This window comes from Megascapheus bottae, chromosome 14 (genome assembly GCF_031878675.1).
Source record: "Megascapheus bottae isolate mThoBot1 chromosome 14, mThoBot2.hap1, whole genome shotgun sequence".
Taxonomy (NCBI): Eukaryota; Metazoa; Chordata; class Mammalia; order Rodentia; family Geomyidae; genus Megascapheus; species Megascapheus bottae.
In genome coordinates, this window is record NC_143522.1 from 48,622,387 (window position 1) to 48,648,646 (window position 26,260).

Consider the following 26,260-nt stretch of genomic DNA (forward strand, 5'->3'; position numbering starts at 1 on the left):
GTAGCTAGAATTGTAAGTGTGAGCCACCAGTGCTGAACATTCTTTTTTTTTTTTTTAGCCAGTTCTAGAACTTGAACTTAGGTCCTGGACACTGTCTCTGAGCTTCTTTTGCTCAATGCCAGCACTCTACCACTGGAGCCACAGCACTATTTCCAGCTTTCCCTGTTTTAATGGTACTGAGGAATTCAACCCAGGGCTTCATGCATCATTGCTAGGCAAGCATATTATCACCATATTCCCAGCCTGAAACATTCTTCTTTCCCCCTCTCCTCCCTAGTTCTGGGGCTTGAACTCAGGGCCTGGGTACCGTCCTTGGACACTTTTTGCTCAAAGTTAGCACTCTGCCATCTGAGCCACAGTGCCACTTTCAGCTTTTTCTGTGCATATAGTTGCAGGGACTCTAACCCATGGCTTTGTGCATGCTAGAAGCATGCTACCACTGTTGTTTCTTTTTTTTTTTTGATACATGGTCTTGCTTTATAACTCAGGCTGGTCTTGAATTTGAAATCATACTGCCTCAAAATTTGATTGATGTCAGTCTTCAGTTTTCATTTATTTATTTATTTATTTATTTTTTTGCCAGTCCTGGGCTTGAGCTCAGGGCCTGAGCACTGTCCTTGGACTTTCTCAAGGCTAGAGCTCTACCACTTGAGCCTCAACACCACTTCCGGCTTTTTTCTATGCATGTGGAACCAAGAAATCGAACCTGGGTCTTCATGCATGCTAGGCAAGCACTTTAACCACTAGGCCAAACTCCCAGCCCCTTCAGTTTTTATTTTTGTTAGTATAGAGGTTAAATTCAAGGCCTTATGCATTCTAGGCAGGTGCTCTCAGCTGAACCAGGCCTCTTGCCTTTTTTGCACCAGGGTTTTTTTGTTTTTGTTTTTTGCCCATTCTGGGACTTGAACTTAGCGTATGAGCACTTCTTTTGGCTTTCTCAAAGCCTACTGTTCTCCCACTAGAGCCAAAACACCACTTTAGGCTTTTTCTGTGTATGTGTTACCAAGGAATTGAATCTGGGTCTTCGTGCATGCTTAGGCAAGCACTCTTACCACTAGGCCAAACTCCCAGCCTCTGCATTAGGTTTGTTTTTTTTTTTTTTTTTTTTTTTAATGGGTCATGGGGCTTGAACTCTGGGCCTGGGTGCTGTCCTTGACCTCTTCAGTTCAAGGCTACCACCCTACCGCTTGAGCCACTGCCCTTTTCTAGTGATTAATTGGCGGTAAGAGTTTCTTTGTCTTTTTTTTTTTTTTTTTTTTTTTTTGCCAGTCTTGGGCTTGGGCTCAGGGCCTGAGCACTGTCCTTGGACTTTCTCAAGGCTTAGCACTCTACCACTTGAGCCTCAGCTCTACTTCCAGCTTTTTTCTGTGTATGTGGTACCGAGAAATCGAACCCTGGTCTTCCTGCATGCTAGACAAGCACTTTAACCACTAGGCCAAACTCCCGGCTCTGAGTTTCTTTGTCTCTAGTGCCTGGGCTGGCTTTGAATCTTGATCCTCAGATCTCAGCCTCCCGAATAGCTAGGATTACAGACATGAGCCACCACGCCCAACTTCTGTACTAGTTATTTTTGAGGATAGATATTCTGCTTGGGCTTGCATCTGGAACAGGATCATCCTGTTTTCACCGCTTACCCTAGATAGGTTAACAGGTTCAAGCTACCAACCTTTTTCCTTTGAGATGGAATTTTACAGACTACTGCCCAAGCTGACTTCGGATGGTACACATAATTCTTATTTTAGCCTTCCAAATGGCTACTGCTTTTCCTTTTTTATTTATTTATTTTTAACTTTGAAAGCAGTTACAACTCACTGCATCTTAGTATAACCATAGGGTAATCCAGTAGAGAAGCATCCTGGAAATTGCTTAAGCAGCTGTCCTAATATTGTTTTTTTTAAAAAAAAAAAAAAAGTGTAAAAAAATAACTGAAAAGGTGGGCGCGTGGCTCATGCCTATAATCCTACTCAGGAGGCTGAGAGTTGAGGATCAAGGTTCAAAGCCAGCCTGGGCACAAAAGAACCTGAGACTCTATCTCCAGTTAACCTTTAGAAAATGGAAGTGGGTCTTGACTCAAGAGTAGGGTGGTAGCCTTAAGCTGAAGAGCTCAGGCCCAGTTCAAGCCCTGTGACCCACCAAAAAAAAAAAAAAAAAATTCAAATGTATTCATTTAACTTTTTTTTTCCCTTTTCTGTACCAGTCCTGGGACTTGAACTCAGGACCTGAGTGCTATACGTGAACTTTTCTACTCCAGACTTGCTAGTACTCTACCATTCGAGCCATAGTTCCATGTTTAGCTTTTTGGTGGTTAATTGGAAATGAGTCTTACAGACTTTCCTACCTGGGCAGGAAACTGATCCTCAGATATCAGCCTCTTCTCAGCTAAGTATGATTATAGGCATGAGCCACTGGTGGTGGCTTAAACAACTTTTTTTTCTGTCAGTCATGGGGCTTGAACTCAGGGCCTGAGCACTGTCCTTGTTCACTTTTTGCTCAAGGCTAACACTTTACCACTTGAGCCACAGCTCCACTTCTGGCCTTTTCTGAGTATGTGGTACCGAGGAATCAAACTCAGGGCTTCATGCTTGCTGGGTAACCACTAGGTTCCGCTCCCTGCCCCTTAAACAACTTTTAAGTGGGAAAACTTGTCAAACCACATTCTTCGTGGTTTTTTGTTTGCTTGTTTTCTCTTGTAGGTCTTGGGACTTGAACTCTGGGCTTGTTGTCCCTAAGCTCTTCAACTCAAGGTTACTGCCCTACTCCTTGAGCCACAGTAACATTTCCAGTTTTCTGGAGATAAAAACTTTAGTGCCTGAGCTGGCTTTGAGCCTCAATTCTCAGATTTCAGCCTCCTGAGCAGCTACGATTATGGGTATGAGCCACTTCGCCCAGCTTCAGGGTTTTTTTGGTATGTTCTGTTATAATAGAGCATACTAAAAAGCTTTAGAGCAAGGCAAGGTATCATAGCTTATAATAATTAACATTCTGCTTTACTGAAGAATTCTTACCTTTGATAAGAAATTAATTTTACCAAGTTAGCAAAAGTAAATCCACCAAAGCAAGTTTATAATTATATGTTTTACACAGTGCCTTTTAACCATTCAGTGTCATCATTTTTTTTTGTTGTTGTTTATTTATGTAAGTCATGGCTCCTGAACTCTGGACCTGGGCACTGTCCCTGAGCTCTTCAGCTCAAGGCTGCCACCCTACCCCTGAGCCTAACTGGAAATAAGAGTCTCACATTCTTCTTTTTTTTTTTTTTTTGCCAGTTCTGGGCTTGAGCTCAGGGCCTGAGCACTGTCCTTGGATTTTCTCAAGGCTAGAGCTCTACCACTTGAGCCTCAGCACCACTTCAGGCTTTTTCTATATATGTGGTACCAAGGAATCGAACCCGGGTCTTCGTGCATGCTAGGCAAGCACTTTAACCACTAGGCCAAACTCCCGGCCCCGAGTCTCACATTCTTTAGTGCCCAGGCTGACTTTGAACCGAGATCCTCAGATCTCAGTCTCCTGAGTAGTTAGGATTACAGATGTGAGCCACTGCACCCAGCTTTTTCTATTTCTTTTTTTGTGCCAGTCCTGGGGATTGTTCTTGGGCTTTCTCAAGTCTAGAACTCTACCACTTGAGCCACAGCACTATTTCCAGCTTTTTCCTTTTTTTAATACTTTTTTTTTTTTTTTTGCCAGTCCTGGGGACTGAACTCAGAGCCTTGGGCTTTTCCTCAAGGTTAGTGCTCTACCACTTGAGCCACAGCACCAGTTTTTGCTTTTCTGTATATGCGGTACTGAGGAATGGAACCCAGGTCTTTGTGCATGCTAGGTTAGCACTATGCCAAACTTCCGGCCTTTTTTAAAATTCTTTTTTGCCAGTCCTGGGGCTCTAACTCAGGGCCTAAGTGCTGTTCTTGGGCTTTCTCAAGGCTAGAGCTCTACCACTTGAGCCACAGTACCATCTGTTTTTTTTTTTTTTTAATGTATATAGTACCAAGGAATCAAACCTAGGTCTTCGTACATGTTAGGCAATCACTCTACCACTAGGCCGAATTCTTGGTCCATGGATTTTTATTTTTATTTTATTTTTATTTTTTGGTCGCTCTTGGGGCTTGAACTCTGGGCCTGAGCTCTGTCCCTGAGCTCTTCAGCTCAAGGCTACTGTCCTAGGATTATAGGCATGAGTCACCAAGTCTAGCTGGCCCATAGATTTTTTTGTGTATGTGGTACTATAAATTGAACCCACAGTATGGCACAATTTTTAAAAAATGGTTAAAGTGAATTCTGAGAAAGGAATTGGCTATCTTTTTGGGGGGGGGCGGGGGGGGGCTTATGGGGCTTGAACTGGCCTGGGCGCTGTCCTTGAGCTCTTCAGCTCAAGGCTACCGACATCCCTAGAGCCATAGCCCTACATTCCGTTTTCTAGAGATTGGTTGGAGATAAGAGTCTCTGGTCCTTTGTGCCCGGGCTGGCTTTGAACATTGATCCTCAGATCTCAGCCTCCTGAGTAGCTAGGATTACAGGCATGAGCCACCGTGACTGGCTTTTTTTTTTTTTTTTTTTTTTTTGTCTCAGGGCTCATATTTCTTTTAATATGGATGGGACTTTGGCCTAGTGGTAGAGTGCTTGCCTAGCATGCATGAAGATCTGGATCCAATTCCTTGGTACCACATACATAGACAAAAGCTGGAAGTGGTGCTGTGGCTCAAGTGGTAGAGCACTAGCCTTGAAAACCCAAGGACAGTTCTCAGGCCCTTAGTTCAAAGTCCAGGACTGGCAAAAACAAAAAGTGTGTGTGGGTGTGTGTGTATACACACACATATATATACATATATATATACATGTATATATATATATACATATATATGTGTGTGTGTATACACACACATATATATGTATATATACGCACATATATACCTATATATGTAATTCTAGAATGCATTGTCTTGAGAAACTACACCAAGATGATTAATTATTTTTTTGGATTCCTAGAACAAAAGCATCTATATTTAGAAATGCTTAAAACAGGCCGGGAGTTTGGCCTAGTGGTTAAAGTGCTTGCCTAGCATGCACGAAGACCCGGGTTCGATTCCTTGGTACCACATACATAGACAAAAGCCAGAAATGGTGCTGAGGCTCAAGTGGTAGAGTGCTAGCCTTGAGAAAGTCCAAGGACAGGGCTCAGGCCCTGAGCTCAAGCCCAGGACTGGCAAAAAAAAAAAAAAAAAAAAAAGAAATGCTTAAAACAGTAACTATTGGGGCTGGGAGTATGGCCTAGTGGTAGAGTGCTTGCCTAGCATTTATGAAGCCCTTGGTTCAATTCTAAAAAAACACAAACAACAACAACAACAAAATCACTTAACTATGAAGGCTGAGGAAGGCACTGTGGAACAGGCCTTGTTAGTAGGTGTGGGTACCTAGGTTAAGTCCCCGGCATCACAAGAAAATTAACTTGCATAAACTTAATAATGTTAAAAATTGTGCCATACTGTGGGTTCAGTTTATAGTACCACATACACAAAAAAATCTATGGGCCAGCTAGACTTGGTGTCTCATGCCTATAATCCTAGGACAGTAGCCTTGAGCTGAAGAGCTCAAGGACAGAGCCCAGGCCCAGAGTTCAATCCCCAACAGCGACCAAAAAATAAAAATAAAATAAAAATAAAAATCCATGGACCAAGAATTCGGCCTAGGCCGGGAGTTTGGCCTAGTGGTTAAAGTGTTTGCCTAGCATGCATGAAGACCCGGGTTCGATTCCTCGGTACCACATACATAGAAAAAAGCCAGAAGTGGTGCTGTGGCTCAAGTGGTAGAGCTCTAGCCTTGAGAAAGCCCAAGAACAGCACTTAGCCCTGAGTTAGAGCCCCAGGACTGGCAAAAAAGAATTTTAAAAAAGGCCGGAAGTTTGGCATAGTGCTAACCTAGCTTGCAGAAAGACCCGGGTTCCATTCCTCAGTACCACATATACAGAAAAGCAAGAACTGGTGCTGTGGCTCAAGTGGAAGAGCACTAGCCTTGAGGAAAAGCCCAAGACTCTGAGTTCAGTCCCCAAGACTGGCAAAAAAAAAAAAAAGTATTAAAAAAAGGAAAAAGCTGGAAATAGTGCTGTGGCTCAAGTGGTAGAGTTCTAGACTTGAACCCAGGTCTTTATGCATGGTAGGCAAACACTCTACCACTAAGCTACCTTCCCAGTCCCTGGAAATTTCATTATTGATATAATGAACACATTCAACTGAATAGTTAAAACTTGAAGTATAGTTTCTAATAAAAATATTTTTACCTTCTAGGTTTTTCCTCAAAGTTTCAGAATTGTTTGATAAAACAAGAGTAAGTACTTAAATCTAGCAATATACTGTATAACATGTATTTATAGCTAATAATTTATTTTATACTTATGTTAAAGGAAGGCTGGGAGGTATAGCTTAAGTAGTAGACTGTGTAAAGATTCATATTCTTGATTTAAAAACATCAAGCATGGGGGCCGGGAGTTTGGCATAGAGGTAGAGTGCTTGCCTAGCATGCACAAAGATCTGGATTCGATTCCTTGGTATCACATATACAGAAGAAGCTGGAAGTGGTGCTGTGGCTCAGGTGGTAGAGCTCTAGCATTGAGAAAGTCTAAGGATAGTCCTCAGGCCCCGAATTCAAGCCCCAGGACTGGCAAAAAACAAATAACAACAAAAAACATTCATCATGGGCTAGAACTATGGCTTAATGGTAGAGTGCTTGCCTAGCACCCATGAAGACCTGGGTTCCATTCCTTAGTACCCCACATAAACAGGAATTAGTGATGATCTCGTTTAAGCAGTAAAGTGCTAGCCTTGAGCAAAAGAAGCTCAGGGACAATGCCTAGGCCCTGAGTTTAAGCCCCAGAACTAGCAAAAAAAAAAAAAAAAAAAAATCATGCTAGGTACTGGTTGCTTATGCCTGCAAGCCTAGCTACTCTGGAGGTTGAGGTCTGACGATTGGGGTTCAAAGCCATCTCAGGCAGGAAAGCCTATGAGATTTGTATACCTAATTAGCCAGCAAAAAGCCAGAAGTGGATCTGTGGCTCAAATGGTAGCACACCAGCCTTGAGCAAAAGAAGCTCAGGGACAAGGCAGAGAGCTGGTTGCTCATGCCTGTAATCCTAGCTACTCAGGAGGCTGAGATCTGAGGGTCGCAGTTCAAAGGGCACCAAAGACCATGAATTTTTTTTGGCTTGAGCTAGGAGTGGGTGCTGTCCCTAAGCTCTTCAGCTCAAGGCTACAACCCTACTCCTGGAGCCAAACCCTACTTCTCATTTTCTAGAGGTTAATTGGAGATTAGAGTTTCAAGTCCTTTTATGCCCAGGCTGGCTTTGAACCTTGATCCTCAGATCTCAGCCTCCTGAGTAGCTAGTATTACAGGCCTGAGCCACCATGCCCCTGGACAGCTTTAAGACCATGAGATTATCTCCAATTAACCACCAGAAAACTGTGGCTGTGCCTAAAGTGGTAGAGCTCTTGCCTTCAGCTGAAGAGGTTAGGGACAGCACCCAGGCCCAGAGTTCAAGCCCCACGATCAACAAAAAAAATCTTTGAAGTAAAGTACAACTAATTTAACTAATTTAATACCCAGCTTTCTCTTTTTTTTTTTTTATTAGAAAATAGAAGCACGAGTATCTGCTGATGAGGACCTCAAACTTTCTGATCTCTTAAAATATTATTTAAGAGAATCTCAAGCAGCTAAGGTAACTTCAGTATTCATTTCTTTAGAAACTTTCTTGGACTGATTTTTTTTTTGGGGGGTGACTTACCTAGGAATTCAATTTTATTTTTTCAAGCTATACTTGATGGTACATGCCTGTAATTCTAGAACCAAGAGACTGAGGCAGGACAATAGTGAATTTAAATCTAACCCAGCAACATAACAAGACCCAATCTCAATAAATAAAATAAATTATATAGAAAAAATTATATTTATTTTTGTCGGTTGTGGGGTTTGAACTCTAGGCTTGGGCACTGTCCTGAGCTCTTCAGGTCAAGGCTACCACCCTACCCCTGGGCCTGGGCATTGTCCCTAAGCTCTTCAGCTCAAGGCCACCACCCTACCTCCTGGAGCCACATCCCCACTTCTGGTTTTTTCTAGTGGTTAATTGGAGATAAGAATCTTATGGACTTTAGGACCCAGGTAGGCTTTAAACCTATATCTTCAGATCTGGGCTTCACACATACTAGGCGAGCACTCTAGCACTAACATGTTGAAGACCTTAGGTTCAATAGGTGCTTGCCTTGCATGCACAATGACCGACCTGGGTTTGATTTCCACAGAAAAACCCTGAAGTGGTGCTGTGGCTCAAGTGGTAGAAGTCTAGGCTTGAGAAAGCCCAAGGACAGTGTTCAGGTCCTGAGTTCAAGCCAGGACTGGGGGGGGGGGGGAAGAGATTTTCCTTCTGCATGTCCTAATATATAAGAAAGTTAGCTTTTTATCAGGCACAGTGGCTCACCCCTGAAATCCTAGTTACTTAGGAGGCTGAGATCTAAAGATTGCAATTCAAAGCCAACCCAGGCACTAAAGTCCTTGAGACTTTTATCTCTAATTAACCATCAGAAAACCAGAAGTTGGGGTTGTGACTCAAGGGATACCATTGAGCTGCATACCTCAGGGACAGCACTCAGACCCAGGGGTAGGACAGTAGCCTTGAGCTGAAGAGCTCAGGGATAGTGCCCAGACCCAGAGTTCAAGCCCCATGACAAACCAAAAAAATAAATAAATAAATAAATAAATAAATAGCTTTTATTAACCTTGTATCCTTCAGTCTTCTGATTGGTTCCAGGAATTTTTTTTTTGGTCATATACTTCAGGTTTTTTTTTTTTTGTTTTTTTTTTGCCAGTCCTGGGCTATGAACTCAGGGCCTGAGCACTGTCCTTGGACTTTCTCAAGGCTAGAGCTCTACCACTTGAGCCTCAGCACCACTTCTGGCTTTTTTTCTATGTATGTGTTACCAAGGAATCGAACCCTGGTCCTCGTGCATGCCAGGCAAGCACTCTACCACTACGCTAAACTCCAAGCCCACTTCAGTTTTTTTATGTAGAAAATCACTTCACTTGTGGAAGATAGCAATTGCTTTTTTTTTTTTTTTTTCCTAATCTCTATGTCTTTTATTTGCTTTTCTTACATTAACTAGATCCCCTAGTGCCAAAATTGACCAAAAAAGAAAAGGAGTATGGTAAGAGACATGGGATAGAAGATTTTATTTTGTATTTGAATGGAAAACTTTTTGTTTCTACCATGTAACAGAAAAACTTTTTTTTTTTTAAACCAGGTTAAAGAAGTTCCTTTCTATTTCTACTTTGTTGAGACAGTCAATCCAGATTTCTCTAGTCAGTCTTGTGTTGTCTGATTTGTTTCACTTCAGTGTTTTGAGACAGAATCTTCCTGTTAACTCAGGCTGGCCTTTTACTAACTAACCCAAGCTGTGGACGCTGAGATCTGAGGATCTTGGTTCAAAGCCAGCCTAGGCACTAAGTCTGTAAGACTCTTATCTCCAATTAAGCAGAAGAAAACCAGAAGTGGAGTTGTCGTTCTAGGGTAGCCTTGAGCTGAAGAGCTCAGGGACAACGCCGAAATCCCATGACGGACCAAAACAAAATGAAAAAAAAGCCCTGAAATGTCTGTAGTCCTAGTTAGGCAGGAAGAAGAGATAGAAGGAACAATGTCTAAGGCTGGCCTTGGTCAAAAAGGCCTAAAAAAGAAAATGAAAGCAAAAAGTATGGGTGATGTGCTCAAGCAAAGAGTGTCTGTTTAATAAATGCAAGGCCCTGAGTTCCAACAGTCCTGCAAAAAAGTATGAAAGTTTAAGCCCGGTGCAGTGGTTCACACCTGTAATCCAACTTAGTTACTCAGGAGGCTTACATCTGAAGAATGTGGTTCAAAGCCAGCTGGGGCATTAAAGTCCAAGAGACTCCAATTATCCATTAGAAACCAGAAGTGGCGCTGCAGCTGAAGGAATAGAGTACTAGCCTTGAGCTGAAGAGCTATGGGACAACACCCAGAGTTCAAGCCCCACAACTAACAACAACAACAAAAATAACAAATGAATAAAAACGTTTATAGCTTAATCCTAGAGCTTAGGGCCTGGAGTTTGGCCTAGTGATAGAATGCTTGCCTAACATGCACAAAGACCCAGGTTCAATTCCTCAGTACCACATACATAGAAAAAGCCAGAAGTGGTGTTGTGGCTCAGGTAGTAGAGCTCTATCCTTGGAAAAAGCCCAAGGATAGTGCTCAGATCCTGAGTTCAGGCCCCAGGACTGGCAAAAAAAAAAAAAGGTACAGCTCAAAGACTTGGGTTCAGTTTTAAAAACAAAAAAAAGAAAACTCTAGTTAGTAACTAGAATGTAATATTCACTTTGTGTTACCTCTGATGCTGCTGGTGGTTGTGGGTGTAGAGACTTGGCCATGTGTATTGTGAAACCTTCTATGTTGCAGGATCTCCTCTATAGACGGTCTAGGTCATTAGTGGATTATGAAAATGCTAATAAAGCACTGGATAAAGCAAGAGCCAAGAATAAAGATGTTCTGCAGGCTGAAACTTCTCAACAATTATGCTGTCAGAAGTTTGAAAAAATATCTGAATCTGCAAAACAAGGTACTGCTCTATATTATCCTTTAAACATGTTTCATGATTATGAAAAATAGTTCTAGCTTGCTTACAACTATTTGATTAACCGTTCTAACTTAGTTCTCTATTGTTCACAGAACTTATAGATTTTAAGACAAGAAGAGTTGCAGCATTCAGAAAAAATTTAGTGGAACTTGCAGAATTAGAACTGAAGCACGCAAAGGTACTGTATTGAAGCTCACTAGTTTGTGACATATACTACAAAAAATAAGTTAGAAGAAATACAGATTGTAGAAAACCAAGCCATTTTATGAAATTGGTAACAATCCTTCAGTGACAGTGAGGACTTCTATAGGTCTTCTATAGGACTATTGAAGTATTGGGGATTGAACTCAGGGCTTCTTGTTTGCTAGGCAGCCCTATACCACTCAGCCACAGTCCCCATCCAACAGAATTGTTCTCAGTTGGGAGTTAAATTATTTTACTGCTTCAAAATAGTTGGTTTTAGTAAATGAAGGCTTCTTTCTGTGGTCATTTATTTTTAATTAATTTTGTTATGCCAGTATGGGGGCTTGAACTCAGGACTTTGTGCTTTTGTTTGACTTTTTGTTGTTGTTGTTGTTGTTGTTGTTGTTTTCTTTTTTGCCAGTCCTAGGCTTTGAACTCAGGGCCTGAGTACTGTCCTTGGGGTTTCTCAAGGCTAGAACTCTACCACTTGAGCCACAACACCACTCCTGGCATTTTTCTATGTATGTGGTACTGAGGAATCAAACCCAGGTCTTCATGAGTGCTAGGCAAGCACTCTACTATTAGGCCAAATTCCTGGCCCCTTTTGCTTTACTTTTTGGTCAAGGATAGCTCTCTACTACTTGAGCCTTACTTTCACTTCCTGGATTTTTGGTGGTTAATCGGAAGTAAGAGTCATATGAACTTTTCCACCTGGGCTAGTTGGATTTTTTTTTTTTTTTGGCCGGTCCTGGGGCTTGAACTTAGGGCCTGCACGCTGTCCTTGGACACTTTTTGCTCAAAGCTAGCACTCTGCCACTTGAGCCACATTACTTCTGGCTTTTTCTGTGTATATGGTACTGAGGAATCAAACCCAGGTCTTCTTGCATGCTATGTAAGCATTCTACCACTAGGTCCCATCTCTGGCTAGTTTTTTTTTTTTGGTTGATTTTTTTTTTTTTTTTTTGGTTGGTTGTGAGGCTTGAACTCTGGGCCTGGGCATTGTCCCTGAGCTTTTCAGCATAAGACCACTGCCTTACCCTTTGAGCCACAGAGCCACTTCGAGTTTTCTGGTGGCTAATAGAGATAAGAGTCTCATGGACTCTAGTGTCCCAGCTGGCTTTGAACCTTGATCCTCAGATCTCAGCCTCCTGAGTAGCTACCATTACAGGAGTGAGCCACCACGCCAGGCTCACAAGAACCAATTTAACATGAAACCAAAAATGAAAAATGAATTCATATTTCTCCAAACTAAGTATTAAATAAATTAAACTTTAAAAAACTTTCTAAAACTTTTTCTTTTTTCTTTTGCCAGTCCCAGGGCTTGAACTCAGGGCCTGGGCATTGTCTTTGGGCTTTCTCAAGGCTAGTGCTCTATCACTTGAGCCACAGCGCCACTTCTCCTTTTTTCTGTGTTTGTGGTACTGAGGAATTAAACCCAGGGCTTTGTACATGCTGGGCAAGCACTCTACCACTAGGCTATGGTCCCTACTCCAGGAAATTAAACATTTAGAGGCAGAAACAGGAATTTTTTTTTGTTATGTGGCTTGAACTCGGCCTGGGTGCTTACCCTGAGCTCTTCAGCTCAAGGCTACCATCCTACCCCTGGGCCTGGGCATTGTCCCTGAGCTCTTCACTACCCTTGAGCTAGGCCCCACTTCCCAGAGTTCAAACTTGACTGACAAAAAAAGGGGGGGAAAAAAAAGCAGAAGTAGAGTTAAGTCTTCAGTAGTAGAAAACCAAGCATTTAGCAGAAAAGCTAGGACAGATTCCAGGTCCTGAGTTCACAAAAACAATCTTTTGGGGGCCAGGAGGTTGGCCTAGTGTTAGAGTGCTTACCTAGCAGGCCCAAAGAACTGTGTTCAATTCCTCAGTACCGCATACATAGAAAAAGCTGGAAGTGGTGCTGTAGCTCAAGTGGTAGAGCTCTAGCCTTGAGAAAGCCCAAGGACAGCCCTTAAGCCCTGAGCTCAAGACTGGGACTGGCAAAAAAAAATAAAAAAAAAATCAAAGACAATCTTTTGGCATAGCCCATAAGAAGCACATATCTACATCTGTGAACAGCTCTAAAATAATACAAGTAAATTTAATTCCTCTTTATATAACTTCACCCCTCAAATAATTAAATGCAATAGAAAACATGTTTCACGACACACATTTCCCAGCAAGCTATTTAAAATAATCCTACTGGGTGTTAGTGGCTTATGCCTGACAAAAATTCTTAGTGTCAAAAAAAAATTAGTGTTGGAAGTAGAATTGTGGCTTCTTCCCATACTTTGATGATTAACTGGAGATAAGACTCTTATACCCTGATAGTTTTGAATTGCAGTCCTCAGATTATAACTTCCTCAGTAACTAGGATTGTAGACAACATTACTGTGTGTGTGAGAGAGAGAGACAGAGAATGCTTAGGCTGGGACTCAGAACTTTGTGCTCTACTATTTAAGCCACACACCTCTGCTTTTGACTTTTTGTTGGTTAATTGGAGATAAGTCAGATTTGTGTGCTCAGGCTTGTTTCAAATTGTGATCCTTGCATCTCAAACTCCTGAGTAGCTAAGATTGTAGGTATGCACTGCTGACTCCTGTTATAATTCTGATAGATTATATTAAAAGTACTATGCCAGGCACAGTGGCTCATGCCTGTAATCCTAGCTTCTCAGAAGGCTGAGATTTGAGGATCGAGGTTCAAAGCCAGCCCAGGCATAAAAGGACTAGAGACTCTTATCTCCAGTTAATCACTAAAAAACCTGGAAGTGGGTCTAGGGCTCAAGGAGTAGGGTGATATCCTTGAGCTAAAGAGCTCAGGGACAGTGCCCAGGCCCAGAGTTCAAGCCCCATGACTGACAAAACAAATAAATAAAACAAAAGTGATGTGAGGGTTGGGAGTGTGGCTTAGTTGTAGAGTGCTTGCCTAGCATTCATGAAGCCTTGGGTATAATTCCTCAGTATCACATAAACAAACAAAAAAATCATAATAAAATGAATTTTAAAGTGGTGTGATTTCCAATACTGTATATTTTCTATTTTCTTTCTTGGGGGAAAAAGTATCGATTTTTAAAACTATTTATTTATTTATTTATTTTTGCCAGTCCTGGACCTTGGACTCACGGCCTGGACCCTGCCCCTGGGCTTTCTCAAGGCTAAAGATCTACCACTTGAGCCACAGCACCACCTCATTTTCAGCTTTTTTCTATGTATGTGATACTGAGGAATCGAACCCATGTCTTCGTGCATGCTAGGCAAGCACTCTACCACTAGGCCAAACTCCTAGCCCCGAAAGTAATTGATTTTTGAATAGAATATATGTACCCTAGGCTGACCTCAAACTCTTAAACCTTCTGCCTCTACCTATTTAATGGTAATTTAGTATTATGCTAGCTACTCAGGAGGCTGAGAACTGAGGATTGTGGTTCAAAGCCAGCCTACACACGAAAGTCTATGAAACTCTTTATCTCTAGTTAACCACCAGAAAACCAGAAGTGGCACTGTGGCTCAAAGTGGTAGAGCATTACCCTTGAGATGAAGACTTCAGGTACAGTGTCCAGGCCCAGAGTTGAAGCCCCACAACTGACCCCCATCCAAAAAAAAAACTGTTAGGAAAGGGATATACCAGCCATGAAGGCTCACACCGGTAATCCTAGCAACTCAGGAGGCTGAGATCTGTGGATCCTGGTTCAAAAAAAAAAAAAGTGACATACGGGGCCTGAAGTGTGGCCTAGTGGTGCTGGCCTTGCATGCATGAAGCATTGGGTTCCTTGTACACAGAAAAAGCTGGAAGTGGTGCTGTGTTATAGTGTTAGCCTTGAACTGAAGAGCTCAGGACACTGCCCAGCCCTAGAGTTCAAATCCCTCCCCCCACCCAAAAAAAAGTGATATATAGAGAGGACAAAAACAACAAAGAGGCGAGTGCAGTGGCTCACACCTGTAATCCTAGCTACTTGGTAGGCTGAGATATGAGGATCAAGGTTTAAAGCCAGCCCAGGCACAAAAATACATGAGACTCTTACCTCCAGTTAACCTCTAGAAAAGTGGGGCTTGGCTCAAGGGTAGGGCAGTGGCCTTGAGCTGAAGAGCTCAAGGACAGCACGTAGGCTGAGTTCAAGCCCCATGACCTGCAAAAAAAAAAATGGAAGAATCGTTCTTGGTTCCATTTCCTAGAATTTGTTTTGGTAAGTATTGTATTACATGTTCAGATGCACATAGGTATTATGCCTTTGTGTTCCTCTGCCAGAATATTTTCCTTTGGTCTTACTGTGTGTAAATGCCCAGAGTTCTGAATATTTTATCATGTCCCAGTGTATTTTAGATATAGCTTCTGCATATGAGATACGCTAGATATTTCCAATAAGACTCTTCTAAACTGTTTAAACAAAATTGATTTTTTTCCCTACCTTTTTAGGGTAACCTCCAGTTGCTGCAGAATTGTCTGGCAGTGTTAAATGGAGACACATAAGCCATATTCCACCTTCCTGTTAAAAAGGGCTGCCTTCTTTCAGATCTTACTTTTGTTCTCTGAATGACATAAAGCATTTATGCTCACTGGAAACAACAGCAACAAAACAGTTGACACAGTGTATCTACTCTTCTTTTCCTGGGAAACAGCTGAGCAGCACGTGACAAGCAATGCCAGCTGTGAGTGTGCTGCTCGCTGTGCCCTTTGGACAGTGGTCAGCAGTCGTGCACTTGTCCTGCTCAGAAGCCCAAAGTTCAGTCTTTTTAGTAGCCTCTAACTGTGTTTATTTTATAAATAGTAATCCTTATGGCTGCCAATCTCATTTACCTTTAAGTAATCATTGAAGTTTAACCTTTTCAGAATATATTATTCAAAAAAGATAAAGATTGCCTTTCTTGAATTTTTTTTATTTTTTTTAAATACATATTCTTTTATGTATCCTTGTAAAGCATCTTAATCAGACTTACTTTTAATTAATCAACATAGAAGTTTTGGGCCAGACTTTCTGTAATCTTTCTAAGTATGATTCATAAAAGCAAATGCATTAGTATGTTTGCCTTAAACTTGTAGACTAAACCAGTTATTGTAACATAACCAGCAACAACAGCGATAGTTTTTAAACTGTGGTCATTGTACCACTCTAAATTTTGGAGTAGCTATAATAAATCTACTCCAATGTTATGCTTTACAGTGCAGGTCTTAGTTTTTCTTACTTTCTTTTAAAATAGAATATTGAACCAAGTCCAACAACCCTTTACAGGAGAGTGAGGCATTTCTCCGTGAGTACTTCATGGAAATGGAATTGGGCAGAGGGAACAGGTCTGCTAAAAGGAACAGCTCTTGTCTGTGAGGAAAAAAAATATTTGGGATGAAAGTTTGTTTGCAAATGGAATGCTAATTGCTATTAGCTACAATACAAATATTATTGGCCTTTCTTAACATGGGTGAACATAACTTTCATTCCTTGTTCAGAGTGAAATTGAGTGCATGGTCGGACTTTTCCTCCGTCTTTTTCTAGCTTCCCTATATAGAAGGATAGGGATTTGGACTAATCACCCCTTCCATGGGTTTCTAGTTTGTTTACATTTTCTCACCCTGTTCTGAAGATGGCCTGGTCTTTGTGATAGCCAGTCAGGACGATTCCAGCCTTTCTCAGCATGTGCTCTGGCCTCACTCGTGTACTGGTTAATGTCTTTAACTCACATGCTCCTAATGCCATATGAACTGTTTGTTTTTCTGTTGTTGGCTGAGAGATTTGTGTGATTTGTCCTTCATGTAACCTTAACTGGTCAGAATACACATGCAACGTCCACTAGTGGGTGAACAGGACCAAGAGCCTGAGCTTTTAGATTCAGGTCCAGCCCTTCAGCAGCTGCTCTTCTAGCCTCAAAGCAGGTTTGGGCAGATTTGCTTGACTTCTGCCTCAGTTCTCTACTATAAAGGACATGTTGACCTACCTCACAGGGGTGTTGTGAGGATTAATAAATGTTGGTACCATGCTTTGGAAATGTGAATGTGATGTGTAAATGCTAAGCAGTAGCAAGTACCTGTCCAAAAACTACATGTTTCATTTATCCATTGCCTGTTCTATACTTAACGAAGTGATTGTTCTGGGAAAATTTCCTTTTGTTTCTGATTCATATCGTCAGCAGGTGTTGTCATGGGGCTAGAGGTAGACTAGCAGTAGCAGTACATAGTAGTGTTTGTGTGGGGAGTTGGGGAGTTGATCACATAGGTCTTTCCACTAATGAAGTCTGCAAATTATGTTAATAAGTTAAAAAAATTAGACTAAGAGATGCAAATGCCATCTTGATAAGATTAGATGCTTAAGAAATTAAAGCCGGGTGTGGTGGCTCACACCTGAAATCTAAGGATCCCGATTCAAAGCCAGCTGAGGCAGTGAAGTCCACCAGACTCCCCAATTAACCACTAGAAAACTGGAAGTGGTGCTGTGGCTCCAGGGGTAACGGTGGCCTTGAGCTGAAGAGCTCAGGGATGGCCCGGGCCCAGAGTTCAAGCCCCATGACCGAAATAATAATTATAATAATAATGATACCAAGAAAGGGCCAGGGGTGTGGCCTAGTGGTAGAGGGCTTGCCCAGAATACAAGGGGGTTCGATTCCTGGCTACCACGTACATAGAAAAATTTGGAAGTGGGGCTGTGGCTCAGGTAGAGCTCTAGACCTTGAGAAACCCCAACGACAGTGCTCAGGCCCTGAGTTCAAGCCCAGGGATGGTGCCTGTGGGAGGACCATCCCTGAAGACCAGACCCCACCACTCTCCTGCATGTCCTCCGCAGCCCACTGAACACCCGAGTTCCCGGCTATGTTGCAAACCGCGGAGGTGGAGGACAAGACTAAGAAGCACCAGCCGGGGACTGGAGCGGGGTGGGGGGTGGCCGCCTCTCGTCCCTGGATTACTCATCCACTCGTGGCAGCGCTAGAAAGCAAGGTGTGTTCGGAAGCCTTTCAGAGACATTACTAGGAATGGCGGCCAGGCCCCAGCCCGCCTTCCCCATGCCAGGGAGGTTGCCCGTCCTCCTCCTGTCCATCGCCATCCACAATGTCTGTTCCACTGTGCTCACTGCCTCCGAGGAGACATGGTGAAGAAAACTGAACCAGGGCGCCGACACGAACTGCCCTGGGCAGCAGGCGTCCCCGCCGGATCCTGATGCATGCTGGGCAAGCGCTCTACCACTAGGCCAAACTCCCGGCCCGAGCACCGTTATTGTATTTGACCTCGGGGCCTGGGCACTGTCGGTGGGCTTTCTCAGGGCCAGCACTCTACCAGTTGCGCCACAGCACCAGTCGTGACCTTTCCGTGTGCGTGTGTGTAATACTGAGGACTCGAACCCAGGATTTCATGAATCCTAGGCAGACGCTCTACCACTAGGCCATGCTTCAGGCCTGTCAGACACCGTTCCCTGCTCTTCTCCATCAAGGTTATTTTTGGTGGTAGTGGTGCCAGCCTGCGCCACTTACTGACGGGCAGCGCCACGGTGGATCACAGTCTAATGATCACAGGCATGGCTGGCTGGAGAACTTTTCAGATGTATCTTTTATTTATTAATAGACTGGTAAGATTGGAAGTCACCCCATCTGGATTTGCACGAGGGCGCCGGGATCCCTTGGCATGCTGCCCCGACACGAACTGCCCTGGGCAGCAGGCGTCCCGGCCTCGTTCCTCGGCGATGGAGTCTCCCGCACTTTCCTGCCCAGGCTGCACGCAAACCATCCACCCTACGGATCTCAGCCTCCTCCGGAGCTGGGAGTCCACGGGCTGGGACTCCTGGTCGTCCCCCGACCCACCCCCTCTCCCTCCCCATCCCGGGACGCGGGGGAAGGGACGAGCCTGTCCGCGAGGCGGGCAGTTCCCGGGCGGGAGGCCGACGCCGTCGGTCCGTGCGCGAAGGCTCGGGGCTTCCCGCGGACTGGGCCGCCCGGCGGCGGCTCCGGCACCCTGGGCCTGCCGGGCCCTGGCCTGGCCTGGCCTCGCCTGGCCTGGCGGGCGGCGCTCAGGGGAGGTCGCTGCGTCCCGAGGCCCCGGCGGAGAGCGCGGCTGAGCGGCGAGATCTCCCACGCACCCGCGTGCTCGGGTGTCGTCGAGGGCCGCGTCCCGGCGGCGCGGCCCACAGCCCGGCGCCGAAGCCCGCCCGGCCCGGCGGACGAGGCCCGCGCGTGGCCCCGACCGCTCTACCCGGGGCTGGAAGGCGACCCAGCACGGGGCCGGGCGGGAACCAGAAGGGCGGCCGCCCCTTCCTTCTTTCGTGCGGGAGGGAGGACGCCACGCCCCGCCGCGGGTCCCCGTCCGTCGCAGGGTCCCCCGCCCGCGGTCCACCCCTCTTGCCCGACTCCACTACCTCGGCGGGCCGCGAGGGTGTTTGGGGGGGGGCGCGAGTGGGAGGCGGGGCGTATGTAGATGAGCGCGAGCGCAGAGGCTGCCGGTTCCTCCCCTCTCGGACGTCCCCGTCCCCCGTGGACCGTGGACGGGCGGCACCGGGGCAGGTGCTGGGCAGAGAAGTGGGTGGTCGTGCGCGTGGGTATGCGGAGGTCTCCGAGAGGCGGCGACCGTGAGTGAAGAGTGAGGCGGGTGCGAGGGTGTGAGTGGAGGGGAGGGGAGCAACTCATACTTACCTGGCAGGGGAGATACCATGATCACGAAGGTGGTTTTCCCAGGGCGAGGCTTATCCATTGCACTCCGGATGTGCTGACCCCTGCGATTTCCCCAAATGCGGGAAACTCGACTGCATAATTTGTGGTAGTGGGGGACTGCGTTCGCGCTCTCCCCTGATTTCCTACGGTTAAATAGCAGAGTGGGCTACTTCTCAGGCGCGCTGATGGTAACGGGTTCCCGTGTTACACAGAGCGTGGCGGATTTGTTAGCTTTATCTGTGTTTTCCTTCTCTACGTCTGGGGCTTCGGGTACCGGAGGTCTTCGTAATATACCAGATCCTTCCACCTTATCTCGGTCGTCACACTAACCACTAATAATGCCATGACAGTGAGCCGGGATCTCTGCTTTTCAGTGGCTTTTTTTCTCACCGTGGCAAGGCCAGCAGGACGGCGGTATACATGGAGGGAGATGGCAGGGCCCTCTTGCACGGAGAACGGGGGGGTCTCTGATCTGATTCCTCCCCCGCGCCCCCCCCCGGGTCCCCGTGGGTGTCTCCCCTCGCTCTACTCCTGACTTGGAACCTCTGCCTGCTGTTTGGAAGCCCGAGGAGACAGTGATGGAGGGAAGCCACACTTTCTTTCTGGAAAGGAAAGTAGAAACTCCCCCAGAAACGTGCAAGACAAGACAAACCTGGCCCCGAGCGGCGGCGGTTAGGTCAGATGGAACGACCTGACCGCCGCCTGTCCCGTCACTCCTCTGGGTTTCACTCCAGCTTGTACACTTCTTTCATTATTTTTTTCTTACAGGCTTGGATGCAGAACGGCCTTGTTTCCCCTCTGAATGTGGAAGTTAAAATACCCAAACCAAACGTGATTCTCCGTTTGCTTGGCATAAACCAGTTTTGTACACACTACGTAACCGCAGTTTTTAAGTTCCCTTTGTTAAAAGAATTCAGAATCGACATCTGCTGTGTCCGGTTTGATGCATGGCACATGGTTCTACACGTGTATAGAAAGACCCCACATCAAATGCTGCTAAAGAAAGCAGCCTGAACCCTCATGTTTCTAAACGTTTTTGCTGTTTTCTCTGCGGGTCGTGGCTGGGCTCTTCAGCTCAGTTCTACCGCCCTGCCTAATATTAAGCCGTAGCCCCACTTCCCATTTTCTAGAGGTTAATTGCAGATGAGAGTCTCTGGATCTTCGGTGCCCGGGCTGGCTTTGAACCTTGATCCTCAGATCTCGGCCTCCTGAGTAGCGAGGATTACAGCGTGAGCCACCGCAACCGGCTGTTTCTTTTTTTTTTTTTTTTTTTTTTTGGCCAATCCTGGGTCTTGTGCTCAGGGCCCGAGCACTGTCCCTGAGCTTTCCCTCAAGGCTAGAGCTCCACCACTTGAGCCTCAGACCACTTACGGGTTTTTCTCTATGTTTCTGGTTCCGAGGAATCGAACCCGGGTCTTCGTGCATGCTAGGCAAGCACTACCATTAGGCCAAACTCCCAGCCCCGCACTTCCTTTTAAAAAAAGGGGGAAAAAAAGTCCTACGTCTGCGGGCATGAGAATTTAGGGGAAGAGACCCAGCGGGCAGACCATTCATTTCACGCGTTCTCAAGAAAGAGGATCTCAGCGCCGGCTTTGGGGGCCTGCGTGACGGCACCTCGGGAAACCTCTTGACCGTCGGGACGCAGACACGCGCGAGCGTGCTCACGGCAATGGGGACCAGGACAGGTCCCGTCCCCCTAAGCCTGTGCGCGTGCGACAGTGCGTCCGTGAAGCTGCCGGGCTTCTTTGGGGACCTAAGGGGGTGGGGGGTGGGGGACGAGGACAGTGACGGAGGGGATGGGACGGATCAAAGGAAACGACGCCCACCCCGGGAAACGTGATCGCCTACGAGATACATACAAACGAACTGTACTAAGTTGAAAAAGAAAGCAAGATCGGGAGATCCCGGGAGGAGAGCACGCACCCCGAAAAGCAATCCCACATTCCCACACCGCGATGGCCGGCAGGGCCGGACGGTGAGCTCTCAGGGACAGGGAGGCACAGCGAAGGCAATCAATCCATCGCCCCCAGCCCTCGCGGTAGGGAGAGCACGGACAGGGTCGAGACCCGTCATTTCCTTACCAAAATGAACGTATAAAGAAAAAAAAGGGGTCGGCAGTCGGATGTGCTCTACTGAAAAAACCGGGAACAGACGTGCTTGGGAGATTCCGCTCGGAGAAATAGTGAAGCCCAGAAGAAGAGCACTTGGTGATTACGAGCAAAGCATACCTTCGAAGAGGGATATGACGCAGAAATAAAGCCAAGGTCTGTTTTTTAAACAGCTTCACCAGGGGAGAGCGCGAACGCAGTCCCCCACTACCACAAATTATGCAGTCGAGTTTCCCACATTTGGGGAAATCGCAGGGGTCAGCACATCCGGAGTGCAATGGATAAGCCTCGCCCTGGGAAAACCACCTTCGTGATCATGGTATCTCCCCTGCCAGGTAAGTATGAGTTGCCACGCTCCCCTCCACTCACACCTTCGCACGCGCCTCACTCTCAACTCACGGTCACAACCCTCAACGAGGCCTCCTCACAACAACACCCTCTTCCTCCTCCTTCCACAACGGAAAAAGCCTCTCCACTCCCAGAAAATATTGCCCACGCGGGACTTACACGCACGACATCAGTGCGACCGGCAGGCTCCGCGCGCCGCTCATCTGCATGCGACACGCCCTCAAGGCGGGGCCTACGAGGCCTCGTCTACTGAGGAACACCCGGGCCTTGCTCGCCGGCCTCTTCACCAGCCGCCCGCGCGGGGCTAGGGACCTGGGAGCTCCAGGGGATCCCCCCAACACCGCCCTCCCTGGCCTGCCGCTAGCGCGGCCCGGGAGCAGGCCCGGAGGCCTCTGCGCCTGGCCCTGAGCAGCGGACGTGGGAGAGCCGACCCCTCCCGGCTCTCATTTGAATTTTATTTTATCTGGCTGCCGGCCCTAGCCCTGTCTCCTCGTTAGTTTGGAGAACAGACCCCCCGAAGGGCCACCTGACTGTCTTGCATTACAGGCGTAATGCAAGTCCTGGGCTTGAGCTCAGGGCCTGAGCACTGTCCTTGGACTTTCTCAAGGCTAGAGCTCTACCACTGGAGCCTCAGCACCACTTCTGGCTTTTTTCTATGTATGTGGTACCGAGGAATCGAACCCGGGTCTTCGTGCATGCTAGGCAAGCACTCCACCACTAGGCCAAACTCCCAGCCCCTCAGACTCCATCTTACTGGAAGACCTGTTTACCAGAAATACAAGTTCCCGAAAAGCCCCCAGAGTGTCTCTCCATCATGCTTTCCCTGAAACTGCCTCACTAACCACTAGTCATCAGGTGACCAACACCAGAGCCTCGGATGTAAGAGAACATTGTATTTTTCAAGAGCCCCAGACATAAGTATTTTCTATTTTCACTCCTTTCTTGTTTAAATGTTAACCAATCATGTAGTAACTTAGCTAGAATCCCCGTAGACCTGACTGCATCATATAAAAACCCTGCTAACCGGAGGGTGGGAGCTCTTAACTCAGACTCATTGCACTGGTGTCAGTTGTGAGTCCAGGCCTGAACTTGCAATACAGACAGACACTTATGCTCTTACATCAGATTCGGCTCCTTGGTGGTCTTTGGGGACCCCGAATTCTGGGCACAACACTGTTGAGGAAATGGTCAAGAAAGGAATGGTCTTCCACAGGCCTCCTCACAACAAGACTCTCCCCGCCTCCTCCCCTCCACTGGAAAAACCCTCCCTGCTTCCCGCAAACATTGCCAGGCAGTGTGCACGTTTTTGGTGGCTTGCTTGATATCTCCATGCCCCCGGGATGATAGGGTGGGGGTCAGCCCTTCACTGAATGCTTGTGTTGTGGTTAAATAATTACTGCTCCCCAACAATAAGGGGGTCAGTGATCATGCTGTGCACACACTACACCGCGTGTTCATGGTTGTAACTCCCGGTCCCCTGTACTTTATTTTCTGACTCAGTTTTTCAACTGTATTGCATAATCATTATACATATAGTACCCGTTGTATACATTATAAATTAAATTGTCTTTGGCTGATGCTGTATCTTTATTTCCTCAAGCTTTCTCCAAACACACAGCATATTTTGGTATTATTTATCCTCCTCCAACTTTTTTTTTGGGGGGGGGGAGCGGCAGTCCTGAGGCTTGAACTCAGATCCTGGGCTATGTCCCTGAGCTTCTTTTGCTCAAAGCTAGCACTCTACTGCTTGACCCACAGCTATCCTTCTGGCTTTTCTGTTTATGTGGTGCTGAGGCTTAGAACCCAGCGCTTCATGCATAGTAGACAAGCACTCTACCACTAAGCCATATTCCCAGCCCCTCCAACCTTTGTTTTTTCTGTATCCCCTCATGTAGTTATATTAATGTTCCCTATATATGTATACATACACACACATCCATCTTTTAAGGGTTTTTGTTGTTTCATTTTGTTTTTGTCAGTCTTGGGGCTTGATAAACTCTAGGGCTGGGCTCACACCCTTTCTGTGCTCACCGCCAGCTTCTAACACTTGAGCCACACTGCCACTTTGGCTTTTCTGTTCATATGGTACTGAGAAATCAAAACCAGGCATTCTATCAGCAAGCCACATACCCAAACCTTTTTCAGGTTAGAATCCACAAATGATTGAAACATGCAGCATTTCGTTTGTTCTCTGTGTGCTTTCATGCACGTGGGCGTGTGCACACACGTGTGGCACTGGTAAACCTGCTAGCAGTCTCCCTTACTGTCTTCCCCTTCTCCCATTCGTCTTCACTTTAACAGCCCAGATGCCCCACAATAGGTTCCAAAAAATGTGGTACCTTATACAATGGAATTGTACACAGCCACTAGAGAGTATAAAATAATGTCATTTGCAGGGAAATGGATGGAACTAGAACAAATTATGTTAACTGAGGTAAGCCAAGATCAGGGAGACAAGCAGTGCACGTTCTCTCTGATATGAATCAATTACACAGGACTCTAGACACTCACATACAGTGAGACCAAAAGAGGATACTGACACGAGACTAGGCACAATGCCACAGTCTCTCTTCATTTTATATGAAACAACGTACATACTGATATGAATGTTTAAGATATGGAATCAAAAGACTTTTTCCCTTTTTTTCTGCTCATTTTGTATAGATACATGATTATATGTTCATGAAGATATTCATGTATATATACATGAATATATGTTGTATTCACATGTATATCTGCGGGGGAGGGGGCAGTGTTATTGTATCACAATCAGCAAGAAAACAAAGGATGCCACAATAAGCCACATTATAGGAGTCTTTATTGTCACCTCCACAGCCAGCTTCTGGATAGGGATATAGGCTTCCCAAATTGTGGAGCACAAAGATGACGCAGAGTTAGTCTATTTATTTATTTATTTATTTATTTTGCCTGTCCTGGGGCTTGAACTCAGGGCCTGAGCCCTGTCCTTGAGCTTTTTCCTCAAGGCTTGTGCTCTGCCACTTGAACCACAGCACCACTTCCAGCTTTTTTTTTTTTTCCTTTGTATGTGGTATCAAGGAACTGAACCTGGGTCTTCGTGCATTCTATGTAAGCACTCTTAACACTAGTCTAAACGCCCAGCCCTCAGAGTTAGTCTTTGAAAGACAAACATCCTCTTTGGCAAGCAATATACAGGACTATTTGTTTTGTTTTGAGAAGCATATACAGAAGCAAAACAGCATTATCAGTAAATTTTGATTTATTTTCCCGAATACTGTGTGGAGAGAACATTTTAGGGTTTTCCCAGCACCCACTGAGCAAAACAACTTGTAGTTTCTTGCACAATCCTCTAAGTATACTTAGATCTAAACAGCTCTGGGGTCAGAGGCCTTTTTCTTTGGGAGAAAATAGTGTCCCATCTGTCATGCTTCAGGCCTATGGACATAACCTACTTCATTCTTGCTAGCCACAGACAGGGGCGTACGAACTGAGAAAGGAACAAGGGGATCCGGAAGGGGACTCAGGGGATTCAGTGCTCACTGGCTTCTGAACCCCACGCTCCCCTGCCAGCTAGCTTATTCATGTAGTTCAGTACAGGGGAGACGACTTCAGGTACATGTGGAAAATAGAGAATCAATCTATGTTGCAGTTACAACCATGAACACGCGGTGTAGTGTGTGCACAGCATGATCACTGACCCCCTTATTGTTGGGGAGCAGTAATTATTTAACCACAACACAAGCATTCAGTGAAGGGCTGACCCCCACCCTATCATCCCGGGGGCATGGAGATATCAAGCAAGCCACCAAAAACGAGCACACTGCCTGGCAATGTTTGCGGGAAGCAGGGAGGGTTTTTCCAGTGGAGGGGAGGAGGCGGGGAGAGTCTTGTTGTGAGGAGGCCTGTGGAAGACCATTCCTTTCTTGACCATTTCCTCAACAGTGTTGTGCCCAGAATTCGGGGTCCCCAAAGACCACCAAGGAGCCGAATCTGATGTAAGAGCATAAGTGTCTGTCTGTATTGCAAGTTCAGGCCTGGACTCACAACTGACACCAGTGCAATGAGTCTGAGTTAAGAGCTCCCACCCTCCGGTTAGCAGGGTTTTTATATGATGCAGTCAGGTCTACGGGGATTCTAGCTAAGTTACTACATGATTGGTTAACATTTAAACAAGAAAGGAGTGAAAATAGAAAATACTTATGTCTGGGGCTCTTGAAAAATACAATGTTCTCTTACATCCGAGGCTCTGGTGTTGGTCACCTGATGACTAGTGGTTAGTGAGGCAGTTTCAGGGAAAGCATGATGGAGAGACACTCTGGGGGCTTTTCGGGAACTTGTATTTCTGGTAAACAGGTCTTCCAGTAAGATGGAGTCTGAGGGGCTGGGAGTTTGGCCTAGTGGTGGAGTGCTTGCCTAGCAT

General features: G+C 45.8%; 1 protein-coding gene and 2 non-coding genes across 4 annotated transcripts in view; 2 read left to right on the forward strand and 1 right to left on the reverse strand.

Annotated features, from left to right (window-relative positions):
* Nucleotides 1-16,762, forward strand: part of Snx6 (sorting nexin 6) — a 43,716-nt gene extending 26,954 nt beyond the window's left edge. For both annotated transcript variants that reach the window (XM_090345188.1, XM_090345187.1), the window contains exons 10-14: nucleotides 6,276-6,315; nucleotides 7,613-7,699; nucleotides 10,442-10,601; nucleotides 10,712-10,797; nucleotides 15,201-16,762. In XM_090345188.1, coding sequence (XP_090201314.1) covers nucleotides 6,276-6,315; nucleotides 7,613-7,699; nucleotides 10,442-10,601; nucleotides 10,712-10,797; nucleotides 15,201-15,254 — 427 coding nt within the window. In that variant the 3' untranslated portion in view covers nucleotides 15,255-16,762. The remainder of the gene's footprint in view (nucleotides 1-6,275; nucleotides 6,316-7,612; nucleotides 7,700-10,441; nucleotides 10,602-10,711; nucleotides 10,798-15,200) is intronic.
* Nucleotides 16,763-19,379: 2,617 nt separating this feature from the next.
* LOC150055214 (U1 spliceosomal RNA) lies at nucleotides 19,380-19,543 on the forward strand. The gene has a single exon (XR_016537707.1). It is a non-coding gene; the product is annotated as a U1 spliceosomal RNA (small nuclear RNA).
* A 2,149-nt stretch (nucleotides 19,544-21,692) lies between these two features.
* On the reverse strand, nucleotides 21,693-21,856 carry LOC150055215 (U1 spliceosomal RNA). Its single transcript, XR_016537766.1, has one exon. It is a non-coding gene; the product is annotated as a U1 spliceosomal RNA (small nuclear RNA).
* Nucleotides 21,857-26,260: the final 4,404 nt, after the last annotated feature.